Consider the following 18,619-nt stretch of genomic DNA (forward strand, 5'->3'; position numbering starts at 1 on the left):
CTTGATTTGTAGTTGACATTATGTCAGAAAAGCATTTTCATATTTGTGTGTTACTTATATAGCCAGCCTAATATTTCCTACATCGTGGTTTCTATGACTATTATTATTTGGTTAAAAGTAATGCTATCTTTCTATAATAAACAGATTTTTTTTTTAGTGTCTTGAGTGTTTTCAGTGTTAACCTTTGTTTTTTCTGTCTAGTTTTTAGTAAATATGGATATTGGTGGCTGTTAATACACATTAGGAGTAGGAGACCTTTACCCTATGATTTGTTAGCACACTTATTAGTGGCCTTATCTCTGAAACAGATCATACTAAGAAGTTAAAATCAGGCTCAAGTTAAGAAAAATGTAGATTTTGCTTGAAGTGGAAGAAGGTGTAGTAGACTCTGTCTTCTTCCTGAAGCAGAAGACTGTAATGGCTTTTTAGTGGTATCAAAGGCCCTTGACTTTTTCATTTGGGATTAGTATATGTCTGAAATCGGAAGCTGGTGTGTTAGCTGTGCAGATAGTAACGTCTGCAAATGGGGAATTTATCAAAAGAGAAAAAATTCAAAGTTGAGGGCTTTGTACATGTTTGTAGGTCAGTATTTCTGTTAACTTTTCCTAATAAAAATTCTGATTTTTCTCTTTCTTTCCTTTTCTTTTTTGATACTGGGGATTGAACTTCGGTCATCACACATGTTAGGCAAGCACTCCATCACAGCTCTATCTCCATTTTTTAGTTTTATTTTGAGATAGGGTTTTGCTAAATTGCCTAGGCTGTTAGTTCACTGTATTCCAGGAAGGCCTTAAAATTATAATCCTTCTGCCTCAGCTTCTCAAATAGGTGGGACTTCAGGTCTGCTGTGTAAATGATCTTGTTTTTTAAGATGACTTAAAGATCATTAAACCGTATTATACAGGATGTGAGTTTTAATGAGTCCTTGTATTGGTAACACACTGTTTTATTTCTTTTGTTATTATTTCAATTAAAGGTAACTACTGGTTGAGGCTTATAACACATTAATTTATCTTGCAGATATATGTTAGAAAAGTATATGTGATGTGAAATACATTTTACTTGCATGGAGTTACAGCCTAGTTTTACTTCCAAAGGAGGTAAACATTTTTAAAATTTATTTTATTTGTGTATGTGTGCCTGTGCATGTGTGTGTGCATTCTATGTGTATGTGTGTTGTTTGTATGGACATTGAACTCAGCTCCTCAGACTTGGCAGCAAAGGCTGTTAACCCACTGAGCCATCTCACTAGCCCTTCTCTTGAGTGGAGTGCAATTTTAGTGTTAGCTTTTTTTATTTTTAATCTGTCTGCTTGCCTATCTATCTGTCTATCTTTCTTTCTTTCTATCTGTCTGTCTGTCTGTCTGGTTTGTTGTTTTTAGACTTTAATCTGTCTGTTGGTTTGTCTGTCTGCCTGTCTGTCTGCCTGCCCGCCTATCTATCTATCCATCCATCCATCCATCCATCCATCCATCTATCTGATTTGTTGTTTTTAGACTAGGTCTTACTATGTAACCCTGGCTGGCCTGGAACTCACTATGTAGGCCAGTCTGACTTCTAACTCAGAGATCCACCTGTCAGCCCCTCTTATCCCCCTCCACTCCTCCTCTGCCTCTCTATCTCTCCCTCTCTCCTTTGCCTCTCCTCACTTCCTCTCCTCTGCCTCCTCCATCTCACTTTCCTCTGCCTCTCCACATCTCTCCCACTTCCTCTTCACCTCCTCTTTCTCTGCGTCTCCCCTTCTTCTCTGCTTCTCCCATCTTTCTGCCTCTGGAATTCTGGCTGTTTTGTTTTTTGAAACAGTGTTTCCTATAGCTGAACTGAACTTGACCTCTGATATTGTACCCTGATCTGCCTCCCACCTACAGAGCGCTGGAGCATGGGCCACCTTTCCCAGCCCAATGGAATAATTGAAGATAGATGTTAGAAACTTTTATAACCTTTTTAACAGAAACCCATTTTTGCTGGGAAATATACATGTCTAGTGTATCTATGGACATAATAATTTTAAAATTTCTTTCTAAACTATGCTGTATCAGTAGTCAAGCAGAATCTTTGAGCTTGGTTCCGTAAAAGTAGCTAAAGGCTTTGTGTACTGTTGCTGCATACTACTGCTGGGTACAGGAAGGGAAAAATCATTTTGATAGGACAAGGATGGTTTTGTATATCAAGGATCTTAGGCTGTTTCTGTGATAGTTCTGGAAATCCTATTGGGCTACTATTAGTTTAAGTATTGTTACCATGCTACTGTGTAATAATTGTGAACTTTTAAAGATTATGTAGTAGGAGCTGGTGTGTAGAAAGGATGAGTAAAACTTCAGAAAGGTCTAAACATTTGCAGCACAAGACTCCCAGATATCTTTGTTTCATCTTTCACTTAGTGTGACTTGGTGTTTCAGACTGATGGTTTCCTTGATAGCCCACTTTATTGGCACATATTGGGAGATGACAGATTTAAATGCTCTTATTTCTTTGGATGTAACATGCATTTGTGTTCAGTGTAAAATTCTACTAGGTAGTAGCAGTCATTCATTCATTTCCATTAAACAAATGCTTAAACTGTGATCACCTTTCCTAGAGTCTTTTTACTCTTTTATCTTAACTATTCATCTTTTAACATTATTATACCAAAGTGTGTTTCATTAGATCTAGAAGGGGTATTGTGGGACATGCCCAAGAGCCTAGCACTAAAGTGGGTGCAGCAGGAAGGAGCACAGCTACAAGTGTGAGGCCAGCTTGGGCTACATTGAGATCCAGGCTAGTGTGGGCTACATATTGATAACTTGTTTCAATACCCTAAAAAGTGTTTCATCAAAAACAGCTCAATTCTGTATTTGTCTTTTAGTCCGAATACTCAATTATGTAAAAGGTACCTGGGTTTGTGTAACTCAGTAACTAGATATTTTGCCTGTTTCTACTAGAAGCTTCATTTTTTTTGGGGGGGGGGATTTGTTTGTTTGTTTGTTTTTGAGCAGGGTCTCTAAATAGCTCTGGCTGTCCTAGAACTCACTGTGTAGACCAGGTTGGTGCTGAACTCAACAGACATCCACCTGCCTCTGGATTAAAGGTATAAGCCACACTGGGCTTCATATTCTAACTTCAGAATTATGCTTGTCAGATCATGAGACTAAAGATTTTGATAACAGCAAAAAATAAATAATGTTGCCATTTGTTCAATTTATTCATTTATTCAAATATTCAAACATTTATTCAAATATGTGTATGAGTATTTTGCCTGTACATATATATGTGTATCTTGTGTTACCTAAGGAGACTAGAAATAGGAGTTGAATACCCTGGAACTAAGTTGCAGGTGGGTGTTGGGAATCAAACCCAGGTCCTCTGCAAGACCTTAACCATTTAACCATTTCTCTGGTCTCTTATTTATTTTTCTGTATCCTTTTTTATCTGTGTTAGAGACTATCCTTACCTGGTAAAATGGCTTAGCAGGTAAAGGTGCTTGCCACCAAACCTCTTGACCTGAGTTAAGTTCCTAGAGCTCACGTGTTGGAGGGAGAGAACCAATCCGCACAGGCTGTCCTCTGATCCCCACCAGTGTGCATGTACATGTACACACACACACACACACACACACACACACACACACACACGTAAATGTTTAAACAAGAAGTCTGGTTTTATGTCAACTTGACACAAACTGGAGTCATCAGAGAGGAAGGAGCCTCAGTTGAGGAAATGCTTCCATGAGATCCAGCAGTAAGGCATTTTTCTCAATTAGTGATCAATGGAAGAGGACCCAGTCCATGGTGGGTGGTGCCATCTCTGGACTGAATGGTCCTGGGTTCTGTAAGAAAGCAGGCTGAGCAAGCCAGTAATCCCCCCCCCCCAAGCACGCCCCTACCTCCAGGATCCTGCCGTTTGAGTTCCTACCCTGACTTCCTTCAATAATGAACAGAAATATGGAAGTGTAAGCCAAATAAACCCTTTCCTCCCCAACTCGCTTTTTGGTCATGGTGTTTCATTGCAGCAATAGAAACCCTAACAAAGATCTGAGTTTTCTTTCTTTCCTTCTTTTTTTTTAAAAGATTTATTTATTATGTATAGTGTTCTGCCTGCATGTATGCCTGAATGCCAGAAGAGGGCATCAGGTCTCATTATAGATGGTTGTGAGCCACCATGTGGTTGCTGGGAATTGAACTCATGACCTCTAGAAGAGCAGCCAGTGCTCTTAACTTCTGAGCCATCTCTCTGGCTCCCTTCCTTCCTTTCTTTCATTTTTTGAGATACAGTTTCTCTGTGAAGCCCTGGCTCTCCTGGAACTAGCTCTGTAGACCAGGCTGGCCTTGAACTTAGAGGTCCACCTGCCTCTGCTTCCCAAGTGCTGGGATTAAAACTGTGTACCACCACTGCCCAGCTGACTTTCTTTTTAAATTGTGTATTATTGTAGTATGCAAATAATAATACATATTCATTCCTAGCACACTTTGACCATTCCTTCAGATTTTGTAAATTAGCTCTGTGTTTTATAGAATTGACAATGAATATATTTTTTCTTTTTTAGAATTAGGTGCATAGTCTGTCTCTGTCTCTAGTATTAGGTGCATGGTCTCTCTCTGAGCATGTGTATGTGGAAGCCAGAGGTCAACATCAGGTGTTCTTCTTATATCTCTCTCTACCTCCGTCTCTTACTGAAACTTGCTGATTGGCTACATTGGCTGACCATCAAGCTCTGGGGATCTGTCTCTGCCCCACTAATACTAGGATTACAAACACACGACCATAACTCTTTTTGTTTGTGCTAGGGATCCGAACTCAGTCCTCATGCCTGTCCTCCAGGTGTATAGGCTCTAGAGAATCCCCTTCCTTAAGACAGTATTGGCAAGGAAGGAAAGTTTTGCTCTTTTACTAATGTGTAGGTTTTTGTTTAGGCTTATTTGTTTTAAGATAGTTTCCTTGAGGGGTTGGGGATCGAGCTCAGTGGTAGAGTGCTTGCCTAGCAAGCACAAGGCCCTGGGTTCGGTCCTCAGCTCTGAAAAAAAAAAGATAGTTTCCTTAACCAGTGTGTCCCTAAACTCAGTGCCCTGGTCTCCCGAATCCTGGAATTTTAGGTTTGAGCCATAATTTCTGAAGTAGAGGTACTAGTTTTCCTTTTGTTGGAAAATGTGATTGATAGTCATAAGTTTAAATGTCTTAGGGCTTTCTCTTTGACAGAGGAGGCCTAAGAATTATCTAAACAAGATTATATTGAACGCTGGGCGGTGGTGGCGCACGCCTTTAATCCCAGCACTCGGGAGGCAGAGCCCGGTGGATCTCTGTGAGTTCGAGGCCAGCCTGGACTACCAAGTGAGTTCCAGGAAAGGCACAAAGCTACACAGAGAAACCCTGTCTCGAAAAACTTAAAAAAAAAAAAAAAAAAAAAAAAAAAAAAAAAAAAAAAAAGATTATATTGAGTAGCACTTTATAAAGATTTGATCACTTTGCTTCCCCGATGATTTAATTTACTATCATCCTGAATGTTCATTTTACCTTGATAAGAACAAGGTGTAGCACAACAAAGGTAGCACACACCTCCAGTTCCAGTAGGCAAAGGCAGGAGGATTTAAGGCCACACAATTCTAGATAAGTGAGACCTTCTCTCAGAGATAAAACAAAACAAAAAACCCAAATAACTCTGAGGCCACATGGGATTATGTGCTACTTAAACATGCATGTATTGGGAAATATAGTCTATTTTAAAAATACATAATATGTACATACAACATGTAAACTTTTAGTGTAATATGACAGATCAAACATTATTATGTCTGACAGATTGGTCAGGAGTCAGCAGCCAGAATCATATCTCTGGCATAGGAGGTGTTTTGAGTATCAAGCAAACGAGTGTTCTTTCTGCCACCTTTCAAGCACTGGTAGACTTGTTTTTAGCTCTTGGCGCTTTCTTTTGCTTGCAGCGGTGAAGCCAGCTAACCAGTAATGACTAAAGAACAGGGTGAGGTTAGTTAGTGGTAGGTTGAGTAGCCAGTTTTGGATGTTGGTCCCTGTGGCCTTAGGGGAGGGTACTCTGAGAAGAGGAATAATCTGTCCATCACTTTCCCTTCCTTGCTTTTTCTCACTGGTCACATGAAACTCACAGATCCTGGGGGTATTAGTGGTGCCAGCATTGTAGGGCCTACCCTTTCCCTGGTGCTTCTGAGAAAGCAAGTAAATGTCCTGGTTCAGTGTTCTTGGTGTTACTAGAGCCTTGGAAATAGGAGGCAAATTAATTATTAAAACAAATAAACGGAAAAGGAAAATCTCACTTGGAGTACATATATGCTACTTGTTATGATAGCTGCCTGTGTCTGAAGTCACTTTAAATCTTTGATCTTTGATTTTCTAAAATAGGGGTAATTTTATTAATAATGTCACTGTTTACAAACAATGTTTATGATTTTAATTTTCCCTTTGTCTAACTAGATGTGATGCTGACCCTTCAGCCCTAGCCAACTATGTTGTAGCACTGGTCAAGAAGGACAAACCTGAGAAGGAATTGAAAGCCTTTTGTGCTGATCAACTTGATGTCTTTTTACAAAAAGGTAATTGTTTGGGGCCTTCAAGTATTTTAGGTAAATATTTGTAATTTAAAACTTCCTGAAAACAGCCAGGAGCAGCAACACAACCAAACTTCATGAAGGTATAAGCTTGAGGGGGGTAGGGGCACGGCCCTTTGAATCCTTCAGTATGCCCATTCATGTGTGTGTTTAGGAAGGACATATTTTCCTGTCCTTTGCTTCTTTCCTGTATTGAGACAGTGGCTCTAATACTTGCTAGATTCTTTGCAGCTTTGGCAGTACTTGGCTGATGGTTGAGGGATAACTATTTAAGGCAACTGAAGTTGCTTTCTAGTGCGTGCGTGCGTGCGTACGTGCGTGCGTGTGTATGTGTGCGTGTGTGCACCCATGCATATATATCGTGTATGTGCAGGTGCACGTAAGTATTTGTGGTGAAAGTAGGTCAACTCTGGTGTCATTTCTCAGGAACCTTCCGTCTTATGTTTCTTGTCTCATTGGTCTGGAACTTGTAAAGTAGGCTAGGCTGGCCAGCAAGTCCCAGAGATCTTCCTTTTCCAGTGCTGTGACTACAAACACGTGCCACCATGGCACGGATTCTGGATTCAAATTCAGGTTCTTTTTGTTTGTTTGTTTGTTTGTTTTTTTGTTTGTTTGTTTTTGTTTTTTTGTGACAGGGTTTCTCTGTGTAGCTTTGCGCCTTTCCTAGGACTCATTTGGTAGCCCAGGCTGGCCTCGAACTCACAAAGATCCGCCTGCCTCTGCCTCCCGAGTGCTAGGATTAAAGGCGTGCGCCACCACCGCCCGGCTCAAATTCAGGTTCTTAAACTTGTGTAGCAAGCACTTCACTTGAGCTGTCTCCCCAGCCCTGAAGCTGCACACTCTTTTTTTTTTTTTTTTTTTAGATTTATTTATTTATTATGTATACAGAGTTCTGCTTGAATGTGTCCCTGCAGGCCAGAAGAGGGAGCCAGATCTCATTAGATGGTTGTGAGCCACCATGTGGTTGCTGGGAATTGAACTCAGGACCTCTGGAAGAGCAGTCAGTGCTCTTAACCTCTGAGCCATCTCTCTAGCCCAAAGCTACATACTCTTGCTGTTAATACAGAGAACAAATGTTCTTTTTCTTTCTTGTCTGGGGCATTTGAGATCCAAGAAGAATGGGTTATGATTCTCCTCTCTCTGTACCTTTAACTTCTCATCTCCAACTGGACATGAGGTGCTTGCCTGTGATTCAGCACTTGGGAATTGGAAGCAGGAGGATCAGAAGATTGGTTGTCCTTTGCTACATAGCCTGGGCTGCATGAGACTGTCTCCGATTTCCTTTACCAACATCCTCTAACCATACAGAGCTTGCAGGAAGTTTCTCTTACTGTTTTCTTGATAGTTCCTGTCCCATCCCACCTCTACCCAGTCCTCTAAGCCACGCTGCCCACCTCCCTGTCTTTGTCATTGAGTGTGTCCTTTCTTAGAGCCTGTGGACGTGTTTTATGTTTGCCTGGAGTAGTCTTTCTCATGTCCTCTGGATCTCTTGAGATGTCATCTTGCATAGTTCTCCCCAGTGTAGTTTATAGTAGTCCATGCTCCAGTTACCCTTTTTTTTAAACCTCCTCTCAGCTCTGCTTTATTCCTTTTTTCTTTTCTTTTCTTTTTTTTTTTTTTTTTTTTTCGAGACAAGGTTTCTTTGTTTAATAGTCTTGGCTGTCCTGGATCTCACTTTGTAGACCAGGCTGGCCTCTAACTCACTGAGATCCACCTGCCTGTGCCTCCTACATGCTGGGATTAAAGGTGTGTGCTGCTGCTGCTGCCGCCGCCGCTGCCGCCGCCGCCGCCACCGCCACCACCACCACCCACCTTTTTTTTTTTTTTTCTATTTCCAGCTTGATACAGTACAAATTTTTATCCTAATAGTAAAATGTTTCATTGAGGCTTGCCTAGTAACTGAGTAAAACCAAAACTTATAAGCCACAGTCATCCTAGGGTCCCCCCTGCTATATAACCTCCCTGGTTCTGTGGGTTGCCGTCTGATTGTTCTTTGCTTTATATCTAGTATCCACTTATGTTTGTCCTTCTGCGTTTGGGTTACCTCACTCGGTGACTTTTTCTAATTCCATCCATTTGCCTGCCAATTTCATGCTGTCATTGTTTTTCTCTGCTGAGTAGTACTCCATTGTGTATATGTACCATATTTTTTTTATCCATTCTTCCGTTGGCGGGCATCTAGGTTGTTTCCAGGTTCTGGCTATTATGAATAGTGCTGCTATGAACATAGTTGAGTATGTATCTTTGTGGTATGATTGAGTATTCCTTGGGTATATGCCCAAGAGTGGTATGGCTGGGTCTTGAGGTAGCTCAATTCCCAATTTTCTGAGAAACCGCCATACTGATTTCCACAGTGGTTGTACAAGTTTGCATTTCCACCAACAATGGAAGAGTGTTCCCTTTGCTCTGCATCCTCTCCAGCATAGACTGTCGTTAGTGTTTTTGATCATAGCCATTCTGACAGGTGTAAGGTGGTATCTCAGAGTCATTTTGATTTGCATTTCTCTGATGACTAAGGATGTTGAGCATTTCTTTAAATGTCTTTCAGCCATTTGTGATTCTTGTTTTGTGAATTCTCTGTTTAGCTCTTTAGCCCATTTTTTTAATTGGACTGTTCAGTATTTTGATGTCTAGTTTCTTGAGTTCTTTATATACTGTAGAGATCAATCCTTTGTCAGATGTGGGGTTGGTGAAGATCTTTTCCCATTCTGTTGGCTGTCTTTTTGTCTTATTGACTGTGTCTTTTGCCCTGCAAAAGCTTCTCAATTTCGAGAGGTCCCATTTATTAATTGTCGTGCTCAGGGTCTGTGCTGTTGGTGTTTTATTTAGGAAATGGTCTCTGGTGCCAATGCGTTCAAGAGTGCTTCCTACTTTCTTTTCTATTAAGTTTAGTGTAACTGGATTTATGTTCAGGTCTTTGATCCACTTGGACTTGAGTTTTGTCCATGGTTACAGATATGGATCTATTTGTAATCTTTTACATATTGAGATCCAGTTATGCCAGCACCATTTGTTGAAGATACTTTCTTTTTTCCATTGTATAGTTTTGTTAGCCCATTTTTTAATTGGATTGTTCATTATTTTAAAGAAAAGGTTTCACTGTGTATCTTTGGCAGGCTTTGAACTTATGACATCTGCTTGCCTTGTGTCTCCTAAGTACTGGGATTAAAGGCAGGTACCACTGTACCCGAGTGCCTTATTCTTTTCTTTTCATGGTGCTTGTAACACTCTGCTTATATTTGCCAGTTTATCTGCCTTTTCCTTGTTTGCTTTTCCTTTTCTTGAAAGTAGAGACTTGGAACCAACAGTATTTGGTATATAGACTCTGAAAAAGTACATTTATTTATTTTGCGTGTGTGCGTGTGCCACAGCATGCATTTGGAGGTCAGAGGACAACTTTCGGAGTGGGTTCTCTCCTACAATGTGGGTCGTGGAGATTGGAGTCAGGTCAGCAGGGTTTGTGGTAAGGGCCTTTACTCATTGAGCCATCTCATTAGCCTTGTTTTTGTTTTTATTTATTTATCTCTCTGTTTATTTTTTTTAATGAACTGTCTTTCAAATTACAAAATTGATCCCTGTGAAAATACAATAGAACATGAAGAAAGTTGTTTATAAAAGGTTTCGAAGAGTCTAATCTATTACCTTAAAGTTATATGTAACAGTCAGCAACAGTTAACAGTTTTTGTTTTTTTTTTTAAAGATTTATTTATTTATTTTGTATACAGCATGTATGCCCGCAGGTCAGAAGAGGACACCAGATCTCATTACAGATGGTTGTGAGCCACCATGTGGTTGCTGGGAATTGAACTCAGGACCTCTGGAAGAACAGCCAGTGCTCTTAACCTCTGAGCCATCTCTCCAGCCCCCAGTTAACAGTTTTATTTATTCTTACATGTTTTTCTTCTTTGTTGATAGGGACTCGTATAGCACAGGGTATATTTGAACCTATCATGTATTGGAGGATAACCTTAGACTTCTGTGAACTTATGGTCTTCTTGCCTCTGTCTCTGAAGTATTGGGATTGTAGGCATAAACCACTAAGCCTAGCTTACTATTGATTAAACCCAGGATTTTCTACATACTGGGCAAACACTCACCTACTCCAGATCTATTTTTAATTTTTTGAAAGTTATTTTTATTTTAGGTGTTTGAATGTTTTGCCTGCATGTTATTCCAGTGTACTGTGTGCATGCCTGGTGCCTGTAGAGGCCACTAGAGGGCACCAGATCCCTTGGAACTCAGTTATGGATGATTGTAAGCTGCCAAGGGGTTTCTAGACCCAAACCTGGATCCTCTAAAAGAGCACCAAGCAAGCTCACTTAACTGCTGAGCCATCTCTCTAGCCCCTGTGTTGTATTATTTATTTATTTATCCTTTGATGGGAGTATCCCTCTAGTACAGGCTGCCCTGGAACTCACTAAGTAGTCTAGGTTCGTGATCCTCTCACCCCGCCTCCTGATTACAGTATTATAGCTATGAACCACCATGTTCCACTTCAGCTAACAGTTGTATACCATTTTGAAAAAAAAAAGTTTGCTTATAAAATTAGTAGTGTAAAGGAGTTTGTCTGAAGATGCTTTTCTGAGGTAAAAGTAGTTGGCATTTTAGAAATGTAAAATATGTAATAATTGAGCATTAGCAATGCTCATGTGATACCTTCAAAGTACTCAGCCCTCCCATATGTTGGGGATTGAACCATCAGGGCAAGCCCACTGCCACTGAACAGTACCCCTTTAGGTGTTCCCTAGGACAAGACCAATGAAAGTTACTTAAATTTAACTAGAGTAAAACTAGAAATATTTTGATATTTGTGTTTTTCAGCAAAACTACCTGTTTCTCTCATTCTGTTTGTCTGAGGAAATTTCAAATAGGCTATAACATGGATTTGAGTCAAACACAGATATTGATTTCAACACATTCAAACATACCTAATTCAATCTTTGAGTGGGTAATGCATTCTATCCAACACGTAAGATTATACTGTGGGATTACTTCCTCCTCTACTACATATGCTTCTTTCCCACCCATAGTACAGTTTGTCATTTCAGTTTCTTTGAACAGATAAACACATTATTAGTTTCTGTCTTTACAGCTGATATTCTTAGTAGGTCAAGAGAAATTTTGTAATCTCTTATTTGATAGTTTGTTAGTCTCTTGCTGATAGGAACTTTGTTTCTAATCTGTTGTTCTTAACTTAAGCAACAAAATCTTACATTTATATCATTTGCACACATGTAATTATGTTGGAAAGATTTAAAAAGAAACAAAACTTCTAGAAATGATGTTTCTTCCTTTAAGGTAAGTCTTGATTTTAAAAACCTGACAGCAGTGTTAAAGATCCCTTGTTTTTCTAAAGCATTGGCAACAGTGTTTAAACTTTCCATTTTTGTTTGTATAACATTTCAATATTTTTTTCTCTTCAGAGACTTCAGGTTTTGTGGACAAGCTCTTTGAAAGTCTTTATACTAAAAACTACCTTCCACCATTGGAACCAGTTAAACCTGAGCCAAAACCACTAGTTCAAGAAAAAGAAGAAATTAAAGAAGAGGTAATACATTTCTTAGATTCTGTTACTAGGATTCTTAAGTTGAAATTAGTTTTGTTTCTTTGTGTTTTTTTTTTTTTTTTTTTTTTTTTTTTTTTTTTTGAGACAGGGTCTTACTGTGTAGCTATCACTGTCCCTGAACTTAAGAGATCCACCTGTCTCTGCTTTCCATACTGTTGTTAAAGGTGTTGTCACTGTGCCCTTTTTTTTGTTTTTGTTTTGTTTTTTTTGTTTGTTTTAAGGCAGGGTTTCTCCCTACACCTAGAGTTGGATTTTCTTAGCTAGGCTACAAACCAGCTGGCGCTAGTAATCCTTTGCCTCCCAGAGTTGGGTTACAGATGGGAGTAGAATGCGCCATTAATGTGGATGACAGCATTGGAACCCAGGTCCTTGTGAGCAGACAGCAAGCGCTGTTAGCGGTAGAGCTATTTCTTCATCCTTCAGAGGAATCCAGTGATTTCTAAAGAAGGAAAAATACAGAGGCTTGAATGAAAGTAAAGTATTAATGACACTTCAAGAGAAATCATTAGGTAACATACTGTCACATAGACAGAGAAATGATTTACTCTGTTAACCACACTGTCTGCTTTGGAAAAATAAACCGAAATATTGTTAAAGTATAAAGACATGATTAAAGATACCAGGCTAAGGAGCTAGAAAGTTGGCTCTGTAGTTAAGAGGTTAAGAGTACATACTGCTCTTGCAGAGGTCTTGAATTTGGTTCCCAGCACGTACATTTGGTGGCTTATAACCATGTGTAACTCCAGCCCCAGGGGATGAAATGCCTTTGATGTCTGTGGGCACCTGCACTCATATGTACATATACACTCCCACAATATAATTTTAAGAAGATTTCCAACCTAATTGCTTGCTTGAACCAATAAAGGAATAATATAGCTTTCTTTCATTTATAGTTTCTTTTCTATATAAATCAAGCAATATTTGATAAGAATGTGGAAAAGAGGTTTTTTGTTGTTGTTGTTGTTGTTGTTTTGTTTTGTTTTGTTTTGTTTTTTCAAGACAGGGTTTCTCTGTGTAGCCCTGGCTATTCTGGAACTCGCTCTGTAGACCAGACTAGCCTTGAACTCAGTGATCCAGCCTTCATATTAAAGGCATGCACCACCACCACCACCTGGCTATGGGATGAGTTTAAAAAGAGATGGGGTCTCATATATCCCAGGCTAGTCTCAAACTCACTATGTGGCCAAGGATAACCTTGAAAACCTGCTATTTCTGTCTCCACCTCCAGAGTGCTGGTGTCATCGACATGTGTCACCACACTTAGTGTGGGACCTGCCTTGTGTATGTCAGGCAAGTGCACTCTGAACTACACTCCCAGCACACAGATCACTATTTAAATTAAACTTTTAGTCCTCTGTGTTGAAGGAGAACTCATAGAGGTCCTCCTGCCTCTATCTCTGGAGTGCTGGGATTAAAGGCATCCATTGCCACCCCCCAGTTGGAAAAGAGATTTTTATGTACACATATAGGTAGTCTTTAATCCTGTACCAGGAACAGAAATATTTTCTAACTTTTTAAAGAAATATTTGTTTTTATTTTATTAGCTGTCAAGTTGGCTTAGTGGTTAAGAGTGCTTGTTCTTGTAAAGGATCTGGGTTTGATTCCGACCACAAACATAGCAGTTCACAATCATCTATAACTCTATTTCCATGTTGTACATGGTACACAGACATACATGCAAGCAAAAAATTCATACATATAAAGTAAATACATCTAAAAAATGATTTATTTTTATTTTGTGTATGTGAGTATCTGCCTGCCTGTATGTCTGTGCACCATGCACATGCCTGGTGACTATGGAAGCCAAAAGAGGATGTTGGATCCTGTGCTGGCTAGTTTACTGTCAACCTGACACAGGCTGGAGTCACTGGAGAGGTGGGAACCTCAACTGAAAAATGCATCCATAAAATCCAGCTGTGGGCAAGCCTCTAGGGCATTTTCTTAATTAGCAATGGTGGGGGAGGACCCAGCCAATTGTGGGGTGGTGCCATCCCTGGTGGGTGGTTCTAAGTTCTATAAGAAAGCAGGCTGAGCAATCCATGATGCACGAGCTAGTAAACAGCACTCTTCCATAGCATCTGCATCAGCTCCTGCCTCTAGGTTCCTGCCCTGACTTCCTTCATTGATATGCCATGATGTGGAAGTGTAAGCCAATAAACCTTTTTCTTCCTAAGTTACTTTTGGTCATGGTGTTTCATTATAGTAATACTACTCCTCACTAAGACGGATCCCCTGGAACTAGAGTTAGAGACAGTTGTGAGCTGCTATATGAGTTCTGGGAACTGAACCTGGGTCTCTGCAAGAGCAGCAAATGCTCTTAACAGCTGAACTATCTCTCTAACTCCCATTTTCCAACTTCTAGAAATTTACTTAATTCTAAAGACAAAATGACTTAAAAATCTCTTATTTAGCAGTAATTGTAAATTTAGATCAGAATTATCCAGGTAGCACCCACAACATTCATGATGCCTACCTAGATGTGTTATTGATTTGCCTCACTTACTTTCATTATATGTCTGCACCTTAATTTTTTTTTGAGTCATTGCTCTCATAAACCATGGCCCTTCATCTTTTTGCATTTTCTAAGAATAAGAATATTTTTTGGGAGCTGGAGATTGAGCTCAGTCTGTAGAGTGCTAGCCAAACACCTACAAAGCCTCAGGTTTGAGCACTAGTACCACATTAAATCAGGCGTGATGGTGCACATGTCTGTAATCCCAGCAATTGCATGGCAAGGGCAGAGGAATCAGAAGTTCATGGCTATATAGTGAATTCAAGGCAATAAATAGGATATGTGAAATGTGGGATACATGAAATCCTGTCTCAATAAAAAGCTGGAGCAATTGTTCAGTTGATAAAGTGCTTGCTCCACAAACTTGAGAGCCAGAGTTTGATTCTGCAGCCACAGAACCCTTATACAAAACCCTAGTTCTTGTGCCTATAATACCAGTACTGAGAGGATGCCTGGGGCTTGCTGGGTACCAGTCTGGTGGTACCAGTGAGCTCCAGGTTTAGAGAGAGAGAGAACCTGTCTCAAAGAATAAGGTGGGGAGTCAGAGGAAGACACTAGACATAGACCTCTGGTGTCTACATTTATACACACATGTGGTATGCCCACCTGTGTACACACACACACACACACACACACACACACACACACACACACACACACGCGCGCACGCGCTAGGGTAGTTATAGCACCATTATCAGTTTCAGTATAGTTAACCTTCATACCATGTACTGTCTATTTCAGTTTTATTAGTTTACCCAGCATTGTTCCTTACTTATAGTCTGTTTATTTCCTTTTGTATGGAATTCATTCTGAGATTTGTGTGTTGTTTAGTTGTCATTTCTGACTCACTTTAAACATTTTTTTAGATTTATTTTTATTTTGTGTATGGGTATTTTGCCTCCAGTATGTCTGTGTACCATGAAGAGAGCCTTGAAACTTGAGTTAAAGACAACTGTTAGCCATCATGTGGGTGCTGAGAATCAAACTCAGGTCCTCTGGAAGAGCCGTCAGTGCTTTTAACCAAATATTAATATGATTATGATTTTTTAAACACTCATTTATTTTGGGTAGATGTATGGTACTGAGGGGTTTGAACCTGTAGCCTTGTGCGTGCGAGGCAAGTGCTCTGCCACTGAGCTGTATCTCGAGCCACTTAACCAAATATTATATAATTGAACTGATCTAACAAACTGTGACTGTTTTAAATTAAGATCAGCTGACACCATTATCACTTACCTTTTTTTTTTTCTTAAAGTTTTCGAGACAAGGTTTCTCTATGTAGCCTTGGCTATCCTGGAACTCACTTTGTAAACCATGCTGGCCTTGAACTCACAGAGATCCACCTGCTTCTGCTTCCTGAGTGCTGGGATTAAAGGCATGCACCACTGCTGCTTGATTTTTCTTTGTTCTTATATAATTTCTTTTTATTTATGTATGTACTTACTATTTTTTTTTTGTAGTATTTCTTGTAGTATTTTTTGTAGTATTTATGTGTTTGGGTGTTTTGCCTATGTGTGTGTCTGTACACCATGTGAATATAGTGCCCTCAGAAGCAAGAAGAGGGTGTTGGATGCCCTGGGACTGGAGTTACAGACAGTTTGAGTTGCCATGTGGGTGCTGGGAATTGAACCCAAGTTCTCTGCAAGAATAACCAGTGCTTTTAACCACTGAGCCATCTCTTCCATCCCCAGCTTACAGTTTTTGAGGCAGGGTCTCATGCAGCCCAAAGTGGCCTAGAACTCTTGATCCACCTGCCTTCACTTCCCAAATGCTAGACTTCCATGTGTATACCGACCCCTGAGCCTGGCTCATAAAGTCTTTAAAAAGTAGGCCAGTGAGGTTTTTGCTATGTCTTTTCAAGTAGGAAAAATGAAGACCTTCCTTGCATACATTTGAGAAATTTTTCTTTGGTGCTTTATGGTATATAATTTATGTATTTGGTATAGGTTAAATATTTTATAACCTATTTTTTAATGACAGGTAGCCCTTTTCTGTAGTTATAGCAGGTACAAACTGACTTCTGAGAATCTAATGGCAATTGATATGAGTATTAACAAAATACTGAGCTGAAGGGATGATGGCTCAGTGGATAGGCATTGCCATTGCTCATGAGCTTCCCAGCTCCCTGGTGAGAGAGTACAAACACCTGCAGCTCCAGCTCCAGGTGATCTAGCCTCTCCAAGGCACCAGCCCCTCACTTGGGACATACTCATATATGCAGAACTCACTCACAAAAATCAATTGTTTTTTAAAAATTGTTATCTTGTTTGAAAAGAACAGTTTAAAAAAACCATTACAGGGTCCCATTTGTAGTATCTTTGTAATAAAGTCTAATTTTGAAAACTGAAAAATGGATAATGTGAGCTTAGTTCTAGAGCTCTTCTGATTGACAGTTGTCTGGCATTTCTTGTTGCTAAGGTTTTATGTTTGAGTTCATTGTGATTACTGGTATAAATAGTAGTTCATATAGCCACACGTACATGTAGTGGTTTAATTCCTGACTTGCTCAGTTGCTGCTTTTGCAGCTCGAAGCTTGTTCTGAAACAAATCTCAGGACCAGCCGTCTTGACTTCTGGAGCCTCAGCTGCATTGCACCGTCAGTTGTTTTCATAATTAGATTATTGGCCACGGGGGAAACAGGCAAGAGAATTTGGACCATTGACGCGGCTCTTCTGGTGCTGAAAAACAATAGAAGATGTGTGCTAAAGTTTATGTTGCACACAACATTGTTCCTTTTTACCAAAACGTTCCCAAGATTTTGTTTTGTGAAGAAACACTGTTTGTTCTGTGGGGTTTTACTGTCTAGATTCAGCTTGTTGCTTCTTGGTGGATTAATGCATCATTTGTGTTCCTTGTAAATTGCTGGAGGAAACGGACTTTTGAATCCAGTTGGATGAGTGTGTTCTCTGCTGTCATATGCCTGCCACATTGTGGTTGCCATTATTATACTGTCTGCATTTTATTAAATTGTTACCTTCTGGTCCATTTCCTGATTCTGATATTAATAAGGAAGGAGCTTCTCCATTATTTGGAAATTTGTTTAGTTCTTACAAATTTGATTCATTTGTATGCGGTACTAAGAATCAAACCCAAGACATTGTACTTGCTGTGCAGGCATTCTACTATTGAGCTAGGCTCCGAGCTCCACAATCTTTTTTTTTTTTTTTTAATTTTGAGGGTCTCATGATATCCAAGGTTGCCTTGAATTCATAATCCTTCTGTTTTAGTCTCCAAAATGCTCAATAGGATTGCTTTTGCATATTACCATACCAGGCCCAAACTAACCTATTTATTTATTATGATTTTGAGACAGGGTCTTGCTATGTAGACTGGGTTGGTGTCAAACTCACAGAGCTCTGTCAGGCTCTACCTCCTGAGTGCTGAGGTTAAAGGCTTGCACAGCCACACCAACCCAAACTTCATTAATTAGTTTTTATTATTTTATTTTATTTTTTTGAGGCAGGGGCTCTTTGTAGTTCTGGCTGTCCTGGAACTTGCTCTGTAGCCCAGGCTGGCCTCAAACACAGAGGTCCACCTGCCTTTGCCTCCTGAGTGCTGAGATTAAAGGCGGTGTGCCATCACCAACTGAGGATTTGATCTTATTTCTAACAAATCTCACAGGTATTTCAAGAGCCAGCAGAAGAAGAGCGAGATGGTAGAAAGAAGAAATATCCTAGTCCCCAAAAGAGTCGTTCAGAATCCAGTGAACGAAGGTTTGTATTTGTCTCTGAATAGTAAGTTGCTGAAAGCCACTTTAGCATGCAAAGTTAGTTGCATAGCATTTATGGTCTGTGTCTCAATGCCCTCTCTAAAGCTCCGAGGGTGAGAGTGTTTGCCTTCTTTCCATTCTATCTTTTGCTGTTGTCTCAGCTTCTGTATCTAAAAAACAGTCATTATTTGCTTTCCCCAAGAGCACAGGGGTGGGAGCAGTCTCCTCAGAGAATTATAGTGAAATGTTCCATTTGTTTAGGGGTGCTCTGTATTAAAATT

At 39.8% G+C, this 18,619-nt stretch overlaps 1 protein-coding gene across 4 annotated transcripts in view; it reads left to right on the forward strand.

Moving 5' to 3' along the window:
- The window catches only part of Rbm27 (RNA binding motif protein 27), a 70,849-nt gene that overhangs the window by 8,041 nt on the left and 44,189 nt on the right, over positions 1–18,619 (forward strand). For all 4 annotated transcript variants that reach the window (XM_028881713.2, XM_037197119.1, XM_028881714.2 and 1 more), the window contains exons 2-4: positions 6,418–6,536; positions 11,975–12,099; positions 18,251–18,342. In XM_028881713.2, the coding sequence (XP_028737546.1) occupies positions 6,418–6,536; positions 11,975–12,099; positions 18,251–18,342 (336 nt within the window). The remainder of the gene's footprint in view (positions 1–6,417; positions 6,537–11,974; positions 12,100–18,250; positions 18,343–18,619) is intronic.

The sequence above is a fragment of the Peromyscus leucopus genome, chromosome 19 (assembly GCF_004664715.2).
Source record: "Peromyscus leucopus breed LL Stock chromosome 19, UCI_PerLeu_2.1, whole genome shotgun sequence".
Taxonomy (NCBI): domain Eukaryota; kingdom Metazoa; phylum Chordata; class Mammalia; order Rodentia; family Cricetidae; genus Peromyscus; species Peromyscus leucopus.